The 24,051-nt window shown below is 45.1% G+C and overlaps 1 protein-coding gene across 1 annotated transcript in view; it reads left to right on the top strand.

Annotated features, from left to right (window-relative positions):
* Positions 1-13,126: 13,126 nt before the first annotated feature.
* npc1l1 (NPC1-like 1) overlaps positions 13,127-24,051 on the top strand; it is a 37,929-nt gene continuing 27,004 nt past the window's right edge. The window contains exons 1-6 of the mRNA XM_041210207.1: positions 13,127-13,180; positions 14,780-16,323; positions 20,215-20,315; positions 21,266-21,438; positions 22,381-22,509; positions 23,360-23,542. Coding sequence (XP_041066141.1) covers positions 13,127-13,180; positions 14,780-16,323; positions 20,215-20,315; positions 21,266-21,438; positions 22,381-22,509; positions 23,360-23,542 — 2,184 coding nt within the window. The remainder of the gene's footprint in view (positions 13,181-14,779; positions 16,324-20,214; positions 20,316-21,265; positions 21,439-22,380; positions 22,510-23,359; positions 23,543-24,051) is intronic.

Raw genomic sequence — 24,051 nt, 5'->3', positions numbered from 1 at the left:
ATACACCACACTACAATCGACCCAGTATGTACACAACACTGCAATAGACCTAGTATGTATACCACATTCCAATAGACTCCATATATATAACAACTCCAACAGACCCAGTATATATATGACACTCCAATAGACCTGGTATATATACCACACTCCAATAGACTCACTATATATGCCAACACCAACAGACCCTGTATATATACTACACTCCAGTCGACCCAGTATAAACACCAGACTCCAATAGACCTCATATAACTAGCACTCTCCAATAGACCCGGTACATATACCTCACTCTAATAGACCCTGTATTTATACCACACTCCAATAGACCCACTATATATGTCAACTCCAACAGGCCCTGTATATATAACACGTTCCAATGGATCCAGTATATATACCATACTCCAATTGACACAGTATATATACCACATTCCAATAGACCCAGTATGTATATCATAGTACAATAGACCCGGTATATATATCACACTCCAATAGACCCAGTATATATATGACACTCCAATAGACCTGGTATATATACCACACTCCAATAGACTCACTATATATGCCAACACCAACAGACCCTGTATATATACTACACTCCAATCGACCCAGTATAAACACCAGACTCCAATAGACCCCATATAACTAGCACCCTCCAATAGACCCGGTACATATACCTCACTCTAATAGACCCGGTATTTATACCACACTCCAATAGACCCACTATATATGTCAACTCCAACAGGCCCTGTATATATAACACGTTCCAATGGATCCAGTATATATACCATACTCCAATTGACACAGTATATATAACATATTCCAATAGACCCAGTATGTATATCATAGTACAATAGACCCAGTATATATATCACACTCCAGTAGACCCGGCATATATACCACACTCCAGTAGACCCAGTATATATATACCACAGTACAATAGACCAGGTATATATATCACACTCCTATCTACCCTGTATGAATGCCACGCTACCATAGACCTGTTATTTATACAACACAACAATACACCCCAGTATATATACCACACTCCAATAGATTCGTTATTTATATCACACTCCAATAGACCTGGTATAAATACCACGCTGCAGTTGACCCAGTATATATACCACAGTACAATAGCACTGGTATATATATATCACACTGCAATAGACCCGGTATCAATACCACATTACAATAGACCCAGTACATATACCACACTAAAATAGACCCAGCATAAATACCACACTCCAACTGACCCAGCATAAATACCACACTCCAACTGACCCGGTCTAAATACCACACTCCAATAGGCCCGGTATAGATACCACACCCCAATAGACCCAGTATGAATACCACACTCCAATAGACCCGTTATATATTCCACACTCCAATAGACCTAGCATATATGCCACACTCCAATAGACCAGGTATAAATGCCACACTCCAATAGACCCGGTATAAATACCATACTCCAATAGACCCAGTATATATAAGACACTCCAATAGACCAGGTATAAATACCACTCTCCAATAGACCCGGTACATCCACCACACTCCAATAGACCCGGTGTAAATACCACTCTCCAATAGACCCCATATAAATATCACACACCAATAGACCTGGTATATATAACCACACTCCATTAGACCGGGTATATATAGCGCACTCCAATAGACCCTCTCTACATACCACACTCCAATAGACCTGATATATATTCCACACTCCAATAGACCCAGTATATATACCACACTCCAATAGACCAGGTATAAATGCCACACTCCAATAGATCTGGTATAAATACCACACTCCAATAGACCCAGTACATATAACACACTCCAATAGACTAGGTATAAATGCCACACTCCAATAGACCTGGTATAAATACCACACTCCAATAGACCCAATACATATACGACACTCCAATAGACCCGGTGTAAATACCACATTCCAATAGACCCAGTATGTATATCATAGTACAATAGACCCGGTATATATATCACACTCCAATAGACCCGGTATATATATCACACTCCAATAGACCCGGTATATATATCACACTCCAATAGACTAGGTATAAATGCCACACTCCAATAGACCTGGTATAAATACCACACTCCAATAGACCCAATACATATACGACACTCCAATAGACCCGGTGTAAATACCACATTCCAATAGACCCAGTATATATATCATAGTACAATAGACCCGGTATATATATCACACTCCAATAGACTTGGTATATATATCACACTCCAATAGACCCGGTATATATACCACCTCCAGTAGACCCAGTATATATATACCACAGAACAATAGACCAGGTATATATATCACACTCCAATAGACTTGGTATATATATCACACTCCAATAGACCCGGTATATATACCACCTCCAGTAGACCCAGTATATATATACCACAGAACAATAGACCAGGTATATATATCACACGCCTATTGACCCTGTATGAATGCCACGATACGATAGACCTGTTTATTTATACAACACAACAATACGCCCAGTATATATACCACTCTCCAATAGACTCGTTATTTATATCACACTCCAATAGACCTGGTATTAATACCACACAGCAGTTGACCCAGTATATATACCACAGTACAATAGCACTGGTATATATATCACACTTCAATAGACCCGGTATCAATACCACATTACAATAGACCCGGTACATATACTACACTAAAATAGACCCAGCATAAATACCACACTCCAACTGACCCAGCATAAATACCACACTCCAACAGACCCGGTCTAAATACCACACCCCAATAGACCCAGTATATATACCACACTCCAATAGACCCGGTATATATTCCACACTCCAATAGACCTAGCATATATACCGCACTCCAATAGACCCAGTATATATTCCACACTCCAATAGACCTAGCATATATACCATACTCCAATAGACCCAGTGTAAACACCACACTCCAATAGACCCGGTATAAATACCACACTCCAACTGACCCAGCATAAATACCACACTCCAACTGACCCGGTCTAAATACCACACTCCGATAGACCTGGTATAGATACCACACCCCAATAGACCCAGTATATATACCACACTCCAATAGACCCGGTATATATTCCACACTCCAATAGATGTAGCATATATACCACACTCCAATAGACCCGGTATATATTCCACACTCCAATAGACCTAGCATATATACCAAACTCCAATAGACCCAGTGTAAACACCACACACCAATAGACCCGGTATAAATACCACATTCCAATAGACCCAGTATATATAAGACACTCCAATAGACCTGGTATAAATACCACTCTCCAATAGACCTGGTACATATACCACACTCCAATAGACCCAGTGTAAATACCACACTCCAATAGACCCCATATATAAATACCACACTCCAACAGACCTGGTATATACACCACACTCCAATTGACCCGGTATAAATACCACACTCCAATTGACCCGGTATATATACCACATTCCAATAGTCCTGGTATAAGCACCACAGTCCAATTGACCCGATTTATTAAAGACACTCCAATAGATCCAGTATATATACCACACTCCAATTAAACCCAGTATATGTACCACATTCCAATAGACCCCTTATATGTACCACACTGCAACAGGGTCCGTATATATACCACACTCCAATAGACCCAGTATAATTAGAACACTACAATAGGCCCGGTATATGTACCACACTCCAATAGACCCATTATATACGCCAACTCCAACAGGCCCTGTATATAGAACACGTTCCAATGGATCCAGCATATATACCACACTCCAAATGACATGGTATATATACCACGTTCCAATAGACCCAGTATATATAGCACACTATGATAGACCCGGTATATATGCCACATTCCAATAGACCCAGTATATATACCACTCTCTAATACACCCAGTATATATACCACACTCCAATAGACCCAGTATATATACCACAGTCCAATAGACCCCATATAAATACCACACTCCAATAGAGCAAGTATGTATACCACACTCCAATAGACCCCATATATATACCACACTCCAATGGACCCGGTATATATATCACATTCCAATAGACCCAGTATATATACCACTCTCTAATAAACCCGGTATATCTACAAAACATCAATACACCCTGTATAAATGCCGCACTCCAATAGACCCGGTATATATACCACACTCCAATTGATCCGGTATATATACCACATTCCAATAGACTCAGTATGTATACTACACTACGATAGACCTGGTACATATGCCACATTCCAATAGACACAATATATATACCACTCTCTAATACATCCAGTATATATACGACACTCCAATAGACCCGGTATATATACCACACTCCAATAAACACCATATAAATACCACACTCCAATAGACGCGGTATATATACCACACTCCAATAGACCCTGTATATATACCACACGACAATAGACCTGGTATATATACCACACTCCAATAGACCCGTTATATGTACCACACTCCAATAGACCTGGTATATGTACCACACTCCAATAGACCCGGTATATGTACCACACTCCAATAGACCCGGTATATGTACCACACTCCAATAGACCCGGTATATGTACCACACTCCAATAACCCGGTATATGTACCACACTCCAATAGACCCGGTATATGTACCACACTCCAATAGACCCGGTATATGTACCACACAACAATAGACCCGGTATATGTACCACACTCCAATAGACCCGGTATATGTACCACACTCCAATAGACCCGGTATATATACCACACTCCAATAGACCCGGTATATGTACCACACTCCAATAGACCCGGTATATGTACCACACTCCAATAGACCCGGTATATGTACCACACTCCAATAGACCCTGTATATGTACCACACTCCAATAGACCCGGTATATATACCACACTCCAATAGACCCAGTATAATTACAACACTACAATAGGCCTGGCATATGTACCACACTCCAATAGACCCCATATAAATAGCATACTCCAAGAGACCCAGTATATATAACACGCTCCAATAGATCCGGTACATATACCTCACTCCAATAGAACCAGTATATACACCACACTACAATTGACCCAGTATGTACACAACACTGCAATAGACCTAGTATGTATACCACATTCCAATAGACTCCATATATATAACAACTCCAACAGACCCAGTATATATATGACACTCCAATAGACCCGGTATATATACCACATTCCAACAGACCCAGTACATATAACACACTCCAATTGACCCGGTATATAAAGGACACTCCAATTGGAGTATGGTATATATACGGGGTCTATTGGAGTGTGTTACATATCCCGGGTCAATCGGAGTGTGTTACATATGCTGGGTCTTTTGGAATGCGGTTTAAATACTAGGTCTATTGGAGGGTGGCATATATACCGGGTCAATTGGAGTGTCGCATATATATTGGGTCTATTGGTGTGTGATATTTATATGGGGTCTATTGTCGTGTGGTATATATAATGGGTCGATTGGAGTGTCGCATATATACTGGGTCTATTGGTGTGTGCTATTTATATGGGGTCTATATATACCACACTCCAATAGTCACGGTATATATACCACACTCCAATAGACCCATTATATATGCCAACTCCAACAGGCCCTGTATATAGAACACGTTCCAATGGATCCAGTATATATACCACACTCCAACTGACATGGTATATATGCCACATTCCAATAGACCCAGTATATATACCACTCTCTAATACACCCAGTATATATACCACACTCCAATAGACCCAGTATAAATACCACACCCCAATAGACCCCATTAAGATATCACACTCCAATAGACCCTGTATATATACCACACTCCAATAGAGCAGGTATGTATACAACACTCTAATAGACCCCGTATATATACCAAACTCCAATAGACCCTATATAAATACCAAACTCCAATTGACCCAGTATATATATAACACTCCAATAGACCCAGTATATGTACCACGCTCCAATAGACCCGGTATATGTACCACACTCCAATAGACCCGGTATATGTACCACACTCCAATAGACCCGGTATATGTACCACACTCCAATAGACCCGGTATATGTACACACTCCAATAGACCCAGTATATATAACATATTCCAATAGACCCGGTATATATACCACATTCCAATAGACCCGGTATATATACCACATTCCAATAGACCCGGTATATGTACCACATTCCAGTAGACCCAGTATATATACCACATTCCAATAGACCCGGTATATGTACCACACTCCAATAGACCCGGTATATATACCACACTCCAATAGACCCGGTATATGTACCACACTCCAATAGACCCGGTATATGTACCATACTCCAATAGACCCGGTATATGTACCACACTCCAATAGACCCGGTATATGTACCACACTCCAATAGACCCGGTATATGTACCACACTCCAATAGACCCGGTATATGTACCACACTCCAATAGACCCGGTATATATACCACACTCCAATAGACCCAGTATAATTACAACACTACAATAGGCCTGGCATATGTACCACACTCCAATAGACCCCATATAAATAGCATACTCCAAGAGACCCAGTATATATAACACGCTCCAATAGATCCGGTACATATACCGCACTCCAATAGAACCAGCATATACACCATACTACAATTGACCCAGTATGTACACAACACTGCAATAGACCTAGTATGTATACCACATTCCAATAGACTCCATATATATAACAACTCCAACAGACCCAGTATATATATGACACTTCAATAGACCCGATATATATACCACATTCCAACAGACCCAGTACATATAACACACTCCAATTGACCCGGTATATAAAGGACACTCCAATTGGAGTATGGTATATATACGGGGTCTATTGGAGTGTGTTACATATCCCGGGTCAATCGGAGTGTGGTACATATGCTGGGTCTTTTGGAATGCGGTTTAAATACTAGGTCTATTGGAGGGTGGCATATATACCGGGTCAATTGGAGTGTCACATATATATTGGGTCTATTGGTGTGTGGTATTTATATGGGGTCTATTGTCGTGTGGTATATATAATGGGTCGATTGGAGTGTCGCATATATACTGGGTCTATTGGTGTGTGCTATTTATATGGGGTCTATATATACCACACTCCAATAGTCACGGTATATATACCACACTCCAATAGACCCATTATATATGCCAACTCCAACAGGCCCTGTATATAGAACACGTTCCAATGGATCCAGTATATATACCACACTCCAACTGACACGGTATATATGCCACATTCCAATAGACCCAGTATATATACCACTCTCTAATACACCCAGTATATATACCACACTCCAATAGACCCAGTATAAATACCACACCCCAATAGACCCCATATAGATATCACACTCCAATAGACCCTGTATATATACCACACTCCAATAGAGCAGGTATGTATACAACACTCTAATAGACCCCGTATATATACCAAACTCCAATAGACCCTATATAAATACCACACTCCAATTGACCCAGTATATATATAACACTCCAATAGACCCAGTATATGTACCACACTCCAATAGACCCGGTATATGTACCACACTCCAATAGACCTGGTATATGTACCACACTCCAATAGACCCGGTATATATACCACATTCCAATAGACCCGGTATATGTACCACACTCCAATAGACCCGGTATATATACCACATTCCAATAGACCCGGTATATGTACCACACTCCAATAGACCCGGTAAATGTACCACATTCCAATAGACCCGGTAAATGTACCACACTCCAATAGACCCGGTATATGTACCACACTCCAATAGACCCGGTATATATACCACATTCCAATAGACCCGGTATATGTACCACACTCCAATAGACCCGGTATATGTACCACACTCCAATAGACCCGGTATATGTACACACTCCAATAGACCCAGTATATATACCACACGACAATAGAGCAGGTATGTATACAACACTCTAATAGACCCCGTATATATACCAAACTCCAATAGATCCTATATAAATACCACACTCCAATTGACCCAGTATATATATAACACTCCAATAGACCCAGTATATGTACCACACTCCAATAGACCCGGTATATGTACCACACTCCAATAGACCTGGTATATGTACCACACTCCAATAGACCCGGTATATATACCACATTCCAATAGACCCGGTATATGTACCACACTCCAATAGACCCGGTATATATACCACATTCCAATAGACCCGGTATATGTACCACACTCCAATAGACCCGGTATATATACCACATTCCAATAGACCCGGTAAATGTACCACACTCCAATAGACCCGGTATATGTACAACACTCCAATAGACCCGGTATATATACCACATTCCAATAGACCCGGTATATGTACCACACTCCAATAGACCCGGTATATGTACCACACTCCAATAGACCCGGTATATGTACACACTCCAATAGACCCAGTATATATACCACACGACAATAGACCCGGTATATATACCACATTCCGATACACCCGGTATATATACCACATTCCAATAGACCCGGTATATGTACCACATTCCAATAGACCCAGTATATATACCACATTCCAATAGACCCGGTATATGTACCACACTCCAATAGACCCGGTATATATACCACATTCCAATAGACCCAGTATATATACCACATTCCAATAGACCCAGTATATATACCACATTCCAATAGACCCAGTATCTATACCACGTTCCAATAGACCCGGTATATGTACCACACTCCAATAGTCCCGGTATATGTACCACACTCCAATAGACCCGGTATATGTACCACACTCCAATAGACCCTATATATACCACATTCCAATAGACCCGGTATATATACCACATTCCAATAGATCCGGTATATATACCACATTCCAATAGACCCGGTATATATACCACATTCCAATAGACCCAGTATATATACCACATTCCAATAGACCCGGTATATATACCACATTCCAATAGACCCAGTATATATACCACATTCCAATAGACCCCATATAAATACCACACTCCAATAGACATGATATATATACCACACTCCAACAGACCAGGTATGTGTACAACAGATCCCGTATATATATCACACTCCAAGAGACCCTATATAAATACCACACTCCAATGGACCCGATAAATATATCAAATTCCAATAGACCCAGTATATATACCACTCTCTAATAAACCCGGTATATCTACAACACACCAATACACCCAATATATATACCACACTCCAATAGACCCTATATAAATACCACACTCCAATGGACCCGATAAATATATCAAATTCCAATAGACCCAGTATATATACCACTCTCTAATAAACCCGGTATATCTACAACACACCAATACACCCAGTATAAATACCACACTTCAATAGACCCGGTATATATACCACACTCCAATAGACCCGGTATATATACCACACTCCAATAGACCCAGTATATATACCACACTCCAATAGACCCGGTATATATACCACACTCCAATAGACCCGGTATAAATAACACACTCCAAAAGACCCGTTATACATACGACACTCCAATAGACCCAGTATATATACCACACTCCAATAGACCCAGTATATATACCACACTCCAATAGACACCATATAATTACCACACTCCAATAGACCCGTTATACATACCACACTCCAATAGACCCAGTATATATACCACATTCCAATAGACACCGTATATATACCACTCTCTAATACACCCAGTATATATAACCACACTCCAATAGACCCGGTATAAATACCACACTACAATAGACCCGTTATACATATGACACTCCAATAGACACCATGTAAATACCACACTCCAATAGACCCGTTATACATACCACACTCCAATAGACCCAGTATATATACCACACTCCAATAGACACCGTATATATACCACATTCCAATAGACACCGTATATATACCACTCTCTAATACACCCAGTATATATACCATACTCTAATAGACACGTTATACATACCACACTCCAATAGACCCAGTATATATACCACACTCCAATAGACCCAGTATATATACCACACTCCAATAGACCTGGTATATGCACCACACTCCAATAGACCCGGTATATATACCACACTCCAATAGACCCGGTATATATACCACATTCCAATTGACCCGGTATATGTACCACATTCCAATAGACCCGGTATATGTACCACACTCCAATAGACCCGGTATATATACCACATTCCAATAGACCCGGTATATATACAACATTCCAATTGACCCGGTATATGTACCACATTCCAATAGACCCGGTATATGTACCACATTCCAATAGACCCGGTATATATACCACATTCCAATTGACCCGGTATATGTACCACATTCCAATAGACCCGGTATATGTACCACACTCCAATAGACCCGGTATATATACCACACTCCAATAGACCCGGTATATATACCACACTCCAATAGACCCGGTATATGTACCACACTCCAATAGACCCGGTATATGTACCACACTCCAATAGACCCGGTATATGTACCACACTCCAATAGACCCGGTATATGTACCACACTCCAATAGACCCGGTATATGTACCACACTCCAATAGACCCGGTATATGTACCACACTCCAATGGACCCGGTATATGTACCACACTCCAATAGACCCGGTATATGTACCACACTCCAATAGACCCGGTATATGTACCACACTCCAATAGACCCGGTATATATACCACACTCCAATAGACCCGGTATATGTACCACACTCCAATTGACCCGGTATATAAAGGACACTCCAGTTGGAGTGTGATATATATACGGGGTCTATTGGAGTGTGTTACATATCCCGGGTCAATTGGAGTGTGGTACATATGCTGGGTCTTTTGGAATGCGGTTTAAATACTAGGTCTATTGGAGTGTGGCATATATACTGGGTCTATTGGTGTGTGCTATTTATATGGGGTCTATATATACCACACTCCAATAGTCACGGTATATATACCACACTCCAATAGACCCATTATATATGCCAACTCCAACAGGCCCTGTATATAGAACACGTTCCAATGGATCCAGTATATATACCACACTCCAACTGACACGGTATATATGCCACACTCCAATAGACCCAGTATATATACCACACTATGATAGACTCAGTATATATGCCACATTCCAATAGACCCAGTATATATGCCACTCTCTAATACACCCGGTATATATACCACACTCCAATAGACCCAGTATATATACCACACCCCAATAGACCCCATATAAATACCACATTCCAACAGACCCAGTACATATAACACACTCCAACTGACCCGGTATATATACCACATTCCAACAGACCCAGTACATATAAAACACTCCAATTGACCCGGTATATAAAGGACACTCCAATTGGAGCGTGGTATACATCCGGGTCAATTGGATTGTTGCATATATATTAGGTCTATTGGTGTGTGCTATTTATATGGGGTCTATTGTCGTGTGGTGTGTATAATGGGTCTGTTGGAGTGTCACATATATACTGGGTCTATTGGTGTGTGCTATTTATATGGGGTCTATATATACCACACTCCAATAGTCCCGGTACATATACCACACTCCAATAGACCCCATATAAATACCACGCTCCAATAGACCCGGTATATATACCACACTCCAATTGACTCGGAATATATATCACACTCCAATAGACCTGGTGTATATACCACAATCCAATAGACCCGGTATGTGTACCACATTCCAATAGACTCGGTATATATACCACACTTCAACGGACCCTATATATATACCATATTCCAATAGACCTAGTATATATAACACACTCCAATAGACCTGGTATATATGCCACACGATAATAGACCTGGTCTGAATGCCACACTCCAGTTGACCCAGTATATATACCACACTCCAATAGACTCGGTATATATACCAGACTCTAATAGATCTAGTATATATATCACACTCCAATAGAACTAGTTTATATAACACACTCCAATAGACCCAATACGTATACGATACTCCTGTAGACCCAGTATATATAGCACACTCAAATAGACCCAATTTATATAACACCCTTCATTCTTACTCTGTGAAACATGGCTCTGTTTTTAAAACTGATTATATGGCCCGCAGGGTGCAATGTCCAGACTAGAGGAGCAGAATTTGCATGACCATGGTTGGGGGGATTGGCAAAACTGTGCAACCAGGTGTTTGTCAGCAGAGAACTCCAGGGGGAACAAAGACTCTAGTGTATGACTACTATGGTCACCACCCTACTATATGTCAGTGGATCTTGTGTCACCGATCAGGGGCAACTCAGGGCACTGGAGAATTTCCACCAGCAGTGTCTCAGCAGGGTACTTAGATCAAGTGGACAGACAGGCAAATAGCCACCAGTGCCCCACCAAAGTCAATTCCTCTAGCAACACAACAGTCACGTACACACAAACACTGTCTGTTGTTCTACTGACAGCATTTGCTGGAGATTAATATACCTGGCGCTTTAATATCATACATCAAACAGATGTCTTTTTTAAATAAACACTCTTTTGACCATCAACTTTTTTTAAAAAAATCATTCCATTCCCATCCACCCCCCCCCACTCCCCCCCCCAGAATGGGTCCTCAATGAAACTCACATCTAAAAGAGGACACCTCTAGCAGTGCAGCACTCACTCAGTATCACACTGGAGAATCAGTCTTTTTGCACTCAAGTCCTGGAGTGGGACTCAAGCCCACAACCTTTGGGTTCAGAGGCAGAAGTGTCACCTGCCTGAGTCACAGCTAACATTCTAGAGTAGCTGAGTAAATGGACCTGTGCCCTTTTAACAATTGCCTGCTCGCTGGACACCAAGTTAATGATAACCTGGTATTTATTGGTATTTGTGGCTTCAGATTGGCTGTCCTCCATCACGCTACAGCAATGATAAGGAAGGAGGAGGATGACGTGGGGGTAGGAGAGTCTATAAAAATCCCATACCCTGCTCCGGAAATTGATGGATATATTCTCTGCCTGACACTCAGACCCTCCTGTGAAATCTGTCCAAAGTATGACAGTTTTGTTAAAGTAAAAAGACTGGTGAAGGAAATCAAAAATGTTGGTGAAAGTGTTCACTGTTCTCCTGTTACTCAATCTCCTCTCATTCATGGTAAGTGCCAACCACCCGTTACTGGTTTTTGACTTACTTGCTGTGATCTCTGTGTCACTCGATTTGTGACTAACTTCTCTGTAATTGCCCTGACTGAGCACTGGACACAGTGGGTCTTTGAGTCCTATTTTGCTGTTACAACATCTTGCATTTGAATGAGAGCTGTTAGTTTAGCCCAATGTCCCGAAGCGCTTTCACGCAGGGTTGCGATCAGCCAAAAATTGACTCTGAGCTGCCCGGGCAAAATATCAGGACAATATTGTCTGCAGTCGGAGCTTTCCAGGAGCATCAGGAGTGAGGATTGAGGGGCAGAGGGCCAGAGAAAGGGCGGAGACGGAGAGATAGAAGGAGGGATGGAAGGATGAAGAGACAGAGGGATGGAAGAGTAAAAGGCTGGGAGGCTGGAGAGTTGGCAACGGAGGGTTGGAGACCTGAGAGATAGAGAGATAGGGAGGCGGAGAGATGGCAATGGAGAGGTAGAGGGAAGGAGAGATGGCAGTGGAGGGCAGGGAGGTGGGGATGAGAGTTAGAGAAGAAGAGAGGCGGAGAGTTTTAGGGAAAACATTTTCCTGATGTTGGGAGGAAAAGGATTAAAATGGTGACAGAATATTCTGGGTTTATGACAAATCAGTGATATGCTGCGTGAAGAATGAATTAACTGTTACCAATAGGAAAACCTTGGCAGGAATTTCTTCATGGAGAGAGATCATTGATAACATAACCTACCATGTTCCACTCAGTACCCTGCCCGACCAAGCCTATGATCACCTGTCCTAATTATCACCTTAGCTGTTTGTGGAGGGGGGGGGGGTGGGGGGGCGGTCCCGATCGCAAGGGTGTCTCGATCACCCAGCGGATGGGTCCCAATTGTGGTGGGGAGGGGCCTCCAATAGCGGTGGTGGGCGGGGGAACCAGACAGATTGCAAAGAAGGATTTACTGGCTAGCTTGTGGGGCCTGAAGGAAGCACTCCTCCCGCTCTCGGCCCACAAGAGGTGTTGTAAAGGCACTTACCACATGGATTCTGCCCCTTTTGCTCTCTTTAAGCTGCTGAGTTCCCCAAAGCCTGGGGAGCCCATGGTTAAAAACTAGAATGCCCGTTAAAAGGCCTCTACATAATATTTACACCAACCTGCTTCTGATGAGCGGATTGGTTACCCTCCCCTGACCTGCCATCTATTAAAACTGGAAGCGGAGGTAACTTGGGACAGCTTCAGTTCCTCTTTCCAAATTTCTTGCCCTTTAACCTCTGACATAACCCCAAACCCATCTTCGCCTGGGGGTTAAGACTTGGCCCAAGGCTTTTGAAGCCCTATAGGCATAAATATTTCCTGTCTTGGTGGTGGAGGGAGTGAATGTTTATGGATGTGGTGCCAATCAAGCGAGCTGCTTTGTTCTGGATGGTGTCGAGCTTCTTGAGTGTTGTGGGAGCTGCAACTCATCCAGGCAAGTGGGGAGTATTCCAACACACTCCTGACTTGTGCCTTGTAGATGGTGGACAGGCTTTGGGGAGTCAGGAGGTGAGTTACTCACTGCAGGACTGTGATGTCCTGAAGAGAATATGCTTCTAACAATTCACCGAACTTTCCGTCCTTTTACAGGTGACGTGCACCTCAATTCACCAGCATGGATACTGTGCCTTTTATAAAGACTGTGGGAGAAACCCGAATGTGACTAACAGTTTGCTGCCGGCCAGAATCCCTTGCGTGTACAACAGACCTGCCCCCAAGGTACTGGGCAAACACTTGGAGCAGCTGAAAACGATCTGTCCAATGCTCTACACCGGAGACCAAAGCACCTACGCGTGCTGTTCAATGAAGCAGCTGAAGATGCTGGACAAGAGCCTATCGCTGTCCAAGCCCCTCTTAAGCCGCTGCCCCTCCTGTGTCGAGAACTTTATAAACCTCTATTGTCAGAACACTTGCAGCCTGAACCAGAGCCTCCACATTAACGTCACCAGGACCTATAACGCCAGCGTCTTGGGTGTAGCCACAGAGGCCGTGTTGGAGTACCAGTGCTACTACACCAGGCAGTTTGCCGACGGCACCTTCAACTCGTGCAGGAATGTGCGCATCCCCGCGACGGGGGGCTATGCCATCTCGCCCATGTGCGGCAAGTACGGTTCCACGCTGTGCAACACCGAGCGCTGGCTCCGCTTCCAAGGCGACAGCAGCAACGGCCTGGCCCCGCTGGACATCGACTTTGTCCTGACCGGCAACTCGACCGCCAGCCCCGGCGGCGGGATCGTGCCGTACAACGGCACCTTCTGGGGGTGCGACCAGCCCACGGGCCCGAGCGGGCAGGCCTGCTCCTGCCTGGACTGCGTCGAGTCCTGCCCGGCCATCCCAGCTCCCCCCCCGCCCCCGGGGCCCTGGCAGGTCGGCAAGCTGGACGGCGCCCTCGCCGTGTGCATCGTCGCCTTCTGCTCGGCGGTGCTCCTGTTCGCCGCCTTCTTGGCCTGCCGCTGGCTCACGGCTCAGAGACGCCAGGCCGGTGCTGCCGGCGCCACCCAGCAAGGCGGCCCCAAGGTGGTCGCCTGGCCTCACAAGCTCAGCCGGGCCACGCAGATGTCCCTGGCCAGGGGGTTCAGGGCCTGGGGCACCACTGTGGCCCGGTACCCCATCGCCGTGATCGGCATCGCTTTCGTCGTGGTGGTGGTGCTGTCGGCCGGCCTAGTCTTCATCACGCTCACCACCAACCCCGTGGAGCTGTGGTCGGCCCCCAACAGCCGCGCCCGCAGGGAGAAAGATTTCCACGATGCCAACTTCGGCCCTTTCTTCCGCACCAACCAGATCATCGTCACCGTGGAGAACCGCTCCAGTTACACCTACGATTCTGTACTTTTTGGGCCAAACACCTTCAACGGCATCTTCTCCAAGGAGATCGTCCTGGAGCTCCTGGACTTTCAGACGCGGCTCCAGACTATAAGCGTCTGGTCAGAAACGGCGCAGAGGAACATCACCATCAAGGATATTTGCTACGCTCCTCTCCAGCCCAACAACCCGCGCACTACAGACTGCGCCGTCAACAGCTTACTGCAGTACTTCCAGAACAACAGCACCAGGATCAGGGCCACTGCAAAGCAGACCGTAACAGGCAAAACCGGGACTGTCGACTGGCGAGACCACTTTCTGTATTGCGTCAAGTAGGTTTTCCTCCCCTTCGTATGTTCTACAATATGGAGGTGCACAGCGGGAGAGAGAGAGAGAGACAGAGAGAGAGTGTGGTGGTGGGGGGGCGGTCACTGTTGGAGAATTGGTGCACAAACCCTCGCAACTCTGCACTTTGCCCTGGGGTCAAAAACCACAGCACAGGAGGCCATTCAGCCCATCGTGCATGTGCCAGCTCCTTGAAAGAGCTTTCCTATTTCCCCCCCGCACATATTTTCCCTTCTAGGATTTATCCAATTCCCTTTTGGAAGTTACTATGGAATCTGCTTCCACTGCCCTTACAGGCTTAGTGCATCTCTGATCACCATAAGTCATTGCATAAATGATTCTTCTTCCAACGCTTCTTTCCTCAATCATCCCTAGTTACCAGCCCTTTTCCCACTGGAGACAGTTTCTCCCTCCCTCCCATGTCAAAACCCCTTGTCGTTTCGAACAGCTCCATTAAAATCTCCCCTTAACCTTCTCTGCTCTAAGGAGAGCAGCACTGGCATCTCCGGCCCCTTCCCTGTAGCTGAAGACCCCATCAGTTGGCACCAGTCTGGCAAATCTGCCCTGCCTGTCTCCAAGGCATCGACATGCTTCTGGAAGGGAGGGGCTCAGAGCTGACACTCAGCCCTCCAGCAGGGGCCTAACCAGTGCTTTTGGGAGAGTTGAGCATGACCTCCATGCTTTGGCACTCTACTGCTCTCTTTATAAAGCTAAGGATCTGTGCTCTGTATACTCACGTCTAGGACATTCATATGTTCCAGGGGTGCCAATCTTTTGGCATGAGGTGCCACATTTCACCACGAGACCATTTCGGGAAGATAAGTCATAAGAAATTTGTATTAATCCAATCGAAACAATGAAAAAAGAGTGCATTTTTATGAACAAGCTTCACATGAGGAGAAATTAATTTATTGGCTTCCTTCCTTGTATTGAAGACTGATTTAGGAAGATATCTGGAATCGTAGCAGCTAGACTGCTGACCAGGGTTGATGGGTGATTCCTAAGTGAACTGACGCTGTGAAAATAATTGCTCCCCATTGTGGATTTGAATCTCCTCTTTTGTCTTTTTGCAAAAATAGACTTTCTTCATGCAAATATCACAGAATCACAATGCAGAAGAGGCCCTTCAGCCCATCGAGTCTGCACCGGCACATGAGAAACACCTGACCTACCTACCTGACCCATTTACCAGCACTTGGCCCATAGCCTTGAATGTTATGAGGTGCCAAGTGCTCATCCAGGTTCTTTTTAAAGGATGTGAGGCAACCCGCCTCCACCACCCTCGCAGGCAGCGCATTCCAGACCCTCACCACCCTCTGGGTAAAAAAGTTTTTCCTCACATCCCCCCCTAAACCTCCTGCCCATCACCTTGAACTTATGTCCCCTTGTGACTGACCCTTCAACTAAGGGGAACAGCTGCTCCCTATCCACCCTGTCCATGCCCCTCATAATCTTGTACACCTCGATCAGGTCGCCCCTCAGTCTTCTCTGCTCCAACGAAAACAACCCAAGTCTATCCAACCTCTCTTCATAACTTAAATGTTTCATCCCAGGCAACATCCTGGTGAATCTCCTCTGCACCCCCTCCAGTGCAATCACATCCTTCCTATAATGTGGCGACCAGAACTGCACACAGTACTCCAGCTGTGGCCTCACCAAGGTTCTATACAACTCCAACATGACCTCCATACTTTTGTAACCTATGCCTTGATTGATAAAGGCAAGAGTCCCGTATGCCTAAAACAACAGTGCAAAGCATTTCAAAATGGCTGTCGCAGAATGTATAAACGATATTTGTTTCTTTTTCTACATAGATCACGCTGCACTCAGAGGTGCTTCAGTGCAATTTTGATACACGTAATATTTTGCATTTACCTGTGCATGCGCAATGCAGCATGGTGGCTTTGTGGAGGCAGGTCAGGTCCACTCCTCCTTAAAGCACACACTGGAATTCTGGTGAGGCTATCGCAAGGGGGATATAGCCTGCGATTGGAGGAGCAGCTCCTCGCAGAATCTAATCAACTGGATTTTGAACACTGGTCCGTGGGCGGGGTAGGAATCCTAGGTGGGCCACACTCCAGCCCGTGGACCATACGTTGGGCAACCCTGTATATCAAAGAGCAGTGGTCCTAGTGGCAACCCCTCCCTCGGGGAGCACAATATATTTTCATTCTCTTCATCATTGAATCCCTACCTTCTGCTCCCCAGTCAATCTTGTAACCGTTCAGCTATTTCCCCAAATTTTGCCAACGAGTGCTATTACCAGACACTTTATCAAATACCCTTCGAAATTTCGGATACACCTCACTGCTCCTCTCTGGTACTTCATTAAACAGGACGGTTCCTTTAGTCACGCACAGTCAAGGGAAAATTGATAAATCTGTGACTTTGATAAATGTTTTCCACATGTCAATGAACTTTGTCCCAGATTAAAATCTCTACACAATTCCCCCATCACCACCGTTAAACTGGTTAGACCTGCAGTTGCTGCGCTTATCACTCTCTCTCCCCCTTTTTGAACAGAGGGGTAACACTTGCAATCCTTCAGCCCACCAGCGCCACTTGGATACCTAAGGAGGGTTGGCCGATTGTAGGCCAGAGCCTCCACAATCTCTACCCCCTTAGCAGGGTCGGCCACGCCCTCCACCTCCACAACCTGCCTGTAATTGGCCCTGTCCTTCATTTGGCTAACCCTTTATGATTTATGTTTATAAAACGCTTCCACGTATCATAAGAATTAGGAGCAGGAGTAGGCCATTCTGCCCATCAAGCCTGCTCCACCATTTAATAAGATCATGGCTGGTCTGATTGTGGCTTTCCTGTCTGTCCCTCCATAACCCTTGGCTCCCTTGTCAGTCAAAAATCTAACTCAGCCTTCAATGTATCCAATGACCCAGCCTCCACTGCTCTCTGGGGAAGAGAATTCCACAGACTCCAAGAGAATAGATTCCTCCTCCTCTCCATCCTAAATGGGAAACCCCTTATTTTGAATCTGTGCCCCCTAATTCTAGACTCCCTCATGAGGGGGAAACATCCTCTCCACATCTACTCTGTCAAACCCCCCTCAGAATCTTATATGTTTCAATAAGATCACCTCTCATTCTTCTAAACTCCAATGAGTATAGGCCCAACCTGCTCAACCTTTCCTCATAAGACAAACCCTTTATCCCACGAATCAGCCGAGTGAATCTTCCCTGAACTGGTTCCCTTTTATGTTACCTTCTAGATTACAGGGATGTGATGACGTAGTGGTATTGTTGCTGAGCGAGTAACTCAGAGACCCAGGTTAATGCTCTGGGGAACTGGGTTCAAATCCTACCATGGTGGAATTTGAATTCAATCAAAGTCTGGAATTAGAAGTCTAATGATGACCATGAAATGATTGTTGTAAAAACCCACCTGGTTCACTAATGCCCTTTAGGGAAGGAAATCTGTTGTCCTTACCTGGTTTGGCCTACATGTGGTTGAAATGGCCAAGCAAGCCTCTCAGTTGTTGTCACCATCTTCTCAAAGGCAACGAGAGATGGGCAATAAAGACTGGCCCAGCCAAAAATATCCTCGCATTCTTGTTTTACCTCTCCTATTGCCTTTCTTCATCTCTCTGCTGTACCTCTTGTATTCAGCTTTGGTTTTCTACAGAGTTAGGAACCTGATGTTTAACATCCAGCTTTTTGTCGTCATTTAATCTCCATAACTTTAGTCATTCAGGGAATTCTAGCTAAGACGGCCTTACTTAATTCCCCATTGTGGGACGGTGTCTAGTCTGTACCCAAGCCATCTCCTTTTTGAAGGTCCCTCCCTGATTGTCTGTTCTTGTAACACTTACGCACAACCTGTCGATTTTTGTGTGCCAAAAAAATACCTTTTTCTGTCTCCAGCTCTCCTCTGTCTTTCAAAGACAACACAGCCTTGGGAATGAGCTGCATGGCGGACTATGGAGCCCCCGTCTTCCCATTCCTGGCAGTTGGTGGATATAAAGGTAAGGAATTTAATCAGAGTTATCAAAGGGAAACTGGCGGCCTATTAGAAATACACTCCTTGTGCTAATATGGGGTTTCTAGTTGGCTAGTTGGAGTAGGCAAATGGGTTGAAGGCAAGAGCGCTACCCTCTAAGCCAGGACTGATACTTATTTGCTAGGTTATGGAGAAAAATACAGATTATTTAATGTGATATATGACTTTCAGTGCCAATGTGGTGCCAGGTATGTAGGGCTTACACCCCAATGACTGTCAAACAGCACATCCCTGCAGCCTTCACAATAGGGCAGAGTACTGACCGCACGCAACCAGCCCATGCTTGTAAAACTTGGAACATAACGTCCAAGGTGGGATGTGATTCTGCGATTGGACATCACTTGCTGAACAATCCTGAGTGTGCTGATGACACTAACAACCAATTTAAGATTATGAGTCAGGCTCGCAATGCGGCTCACTTCGCTTGCTAGAAGCTACATATGTTCATATGCTGGGACTAGTCCTCTGCAGGCAAAAGGAACATGTCCAGGCATTGCAGCTTTTTTGAATTAAACAAAAGTATGGGGTCAATGGTTCCCTGGTGCACTCACCATGGCAACACCTTGACCAATCAGAGTCGGCTTTCCAAACAATCAGCACTCTTTTCTCATACCGCATAAATTGTTGCTCCCTTTGAAATTTGGCATTCTTGCTTTTGTCCTGATGAGTGCAAGATGAAAAGCTTCAACAGCAATGCTCAAGTTCTCTGTAACCGAGTGACTATATGGAGAGAAACATTCTCACTCAGTTTAACCAAAGGGTGGGCAATTCCGAGGGGCAGAAATATACCCAACACTCAAGTATTCCCCTGATAACAATTGGCAATAGTCTCCTGATTAGGGCAGGGCTGATTGAGGCTGACTGACTTTCACTCACTTACCTCCTCATTTTAACCCCTGCTTTGTTCTGTAACAGATGAGGATTTCACTGGTGCCGAGGCCTTCATAATAACATTTTCTTTGAATAACTTTGAAACTGATAATCCCAAATACGAATATGTCTTGCTCTGGGAGCAAGAATACTTAAGGATCCTGCAGGAGTACAAGCAGAACAAGTCCATTAACTTCAGCTTTGTCTACATGTCTGAGGTACGACGGGTTGGAAACCTTTGGGAGAACTGTTTGAATCGCCAAACGAGACCCTACGTGAGCAGAGCGCCCTCAAGCAAAGTCTGACCCTGGACGCACAGCTCCCCATGGCCATCGCCAGACTGCTGTATCCGGACCCAGCTGCAGGGGTCGCTGGCACCTTTGGCAGTGTGCCCAATCCGGCCACCTTCAGTTCCCCGGTTTGCCCCAGGGCCCACCCTTCACGGTCAACGAGCTACTTTTGAAGTGCAGCCACGATTGCACAGCAAGATCCCACTAAAAGCACACACCCCCCACACCCCCCACAGTAAATGGCCAGTCGGTAGTGGAGGGATGTATGTTGGCCAAGACTCCCTGAGGCGGGTTGATGAGGGAGCTCCCCTACTCTTCTTTCCCCTTAGTTAAATCAGGGCGCCTTTCTCAAAGGTGCCTCTGAACTCTTTGAGTCATGAGCTATGCTTGTGGGATCTTTGACACAGGGCAGTGTGCAACCATCTTATCCAGGGATTCCACAAGGAGCCATGACTTGGATTATCCACAATTTGGTGGCTTCCGTTAAGGGAGGAAGGTTGACCAGGGGCGAGCACCCTTCCAGATCTCCCTTACCATCGAACTGGACAACACTGATGATGGTTAAAACAAAAAAAACAAAAACAGATGATGGCCATTCAGCCCATCGCGCCTGTGTTTGTGACTAGCGCCACAAGTCCCTTAAAAGGCCCACCCGCTTTCCTGTCTCAGTCGCGGGCCAGCACCTGCCCCAATGTAGCCTTCCCCTCTCACTCGGCAAGGCCTGTCTAGGCGATGCGCTAAAGTCTGGGCTAGTATTTGAAATCGTCTGCCTCACGGGCAAGGGAGGGGGGAGGCCTTTCCTTCCGAGCTGACAGCACTGCCCCTCATCGAGAGGTAACAGAGGTCAAGTAAAAGGATTTGTTTTTGCAGCGATCACTTGAAGATGAGATTAACAGAACCACAGCACAAGATATTCCAATTTTTGCCATCAGTTATTTAGTTATATTCATCTACATTGCCTTGGCACTTGGAGAATACACAAGTTGGAGGACCGTCATGGTGAGTGCTTTCCTCCTCTGTTACTCATGTACCGTTGCTCCTAGGCTCAAGCCTTAGCTCCACTCTCTGAAGGCAAGTTAGTGAGTCGGGTGCCCCTTTCCACACCCAGGCTGTATTGACCAATGGGTGAGTCAGTCGCACAGAATGGGACCACTTAAATAACTCCAGAAGGGAATAAACGCAAAATACTGGAAATCTAAAGCAGTAAATGCTGGGAAAACTCAGCAGGTCTGACAGCATTTGTTTAGAGAAAGATAGAGATAACATGTCGAGTCCGTATAAATCTTCTTCAGAGACCATACGGACTTGAAACATTAACTTTGCTCTTCTCTCTGTGGGATAGAATGCCAGTTTCAGTAATGGCGACTACTGGAAAGCTACTAAAAAAAAATCTAATCTGGTTCTCCCAGGTCCTCCTGAGGAGGAAATCTACCATCCTTACCCGGTCTGGCCTACAAGTGACTCCAGACCCACAGCCACCAACTTGACACTTAACTGCCCTCAAGAAGATGGTTCATCATCCCCTTCGCCGAGGGCAATCAATGCTGGCCTTGCCAGTGGCGCTCTTGCCCGCTAAGTGAATTAAGCAAAAACATCTCCATAAAAATGTCAATCTTTTCTTGCCGCGGAGATGTGTGGGTTGCCCAGATAGCTAGCATGTACCGTGCGGTGCAGCTTGCTGCTGGTTTCAGAAGTAGGCCCGCCAGCCCTGGTGTTGTGTTGGCAAAACGCAACCACTTGCCTGATTCACAGGCCCTATCGGCAAAGTCAGCCAAATGGAGAAAGGGCACAAATGCCTGGATACAATGTCTTGGTCTCACACGTGCTTCTGGTTTCTCTCGAACTACAGATTGACTCAAAGGTCACCCTCGGACTGGGAGGGATTCTGGTGGTGCTCGGTGCTGTCCTTTCGTCCATGGGCTTTTACGCTTACGTTGGGGTGCCCTCTTCGCTCATCATTCTGGAGGTCGTTCCTTTCCTCGTGCTTGCGGTTGGGGCTGACAACATCTTCATTCTTGTGCTGCAGTATCAGGTCCGTTAAAGGAAAATCCAACCGAGCCCTTCGTCAGTTGGCTGAAGTGTTGGGTTGTGCCAACTGAAAGTAATTACCCGCCCGCCCCACTGTGGCCCAGCTTCCCAAAGCCAGAAGCAAAACTTGTGGCAGAACTGCCTCGATTGTAAAGTGAAAGGGCCAGCTCTGGCTCGGTGGGGTAGTGCTCTTGAATCTGAGCCAGAAGGTTGTGGGTTCAGGTCCCACTCCAGGGACTTGAGTACGCCTCCCAGGCTAATAATCCCAGTGGAGCGCTGAGGGAGTGCTGCACTGTCAAGAGGCGCTGCCTCTTCGCACGAGACACTAAACCCGGTCGGGTGGCTGTAAAAGATTCCACGGGCATTATGTGGAAGAAAAGCATGGGAGTTCTCCCCGGCGTCCTGCCCAATATTTACCCCTCATGTTGATTATCCGGCTGTTGGTGGGAGCTTGCTGTGTGCAAATTGGCTGCCGCGTTTGCTCCATTACAACAGTGACCACGCTCCCAAAGG

Source organism: Carcharodon carcharias, chromosome 17 (assembly GCF_017639515.1).
Source record: "Carcharodon carcharias isolate sCarCar2 chromosome 17, sCarCar2.pri, whole genome shotgun sequence".
NCBI lineage: Eukaryota > Metazoa > Chordata > Chondrichthyes > Lamniformes > Lamnidae > Carcharodon > Carcharodon carcharias.
This window is presented reverse-complemented; position numbering and strand designations above follow the sequence as displayed.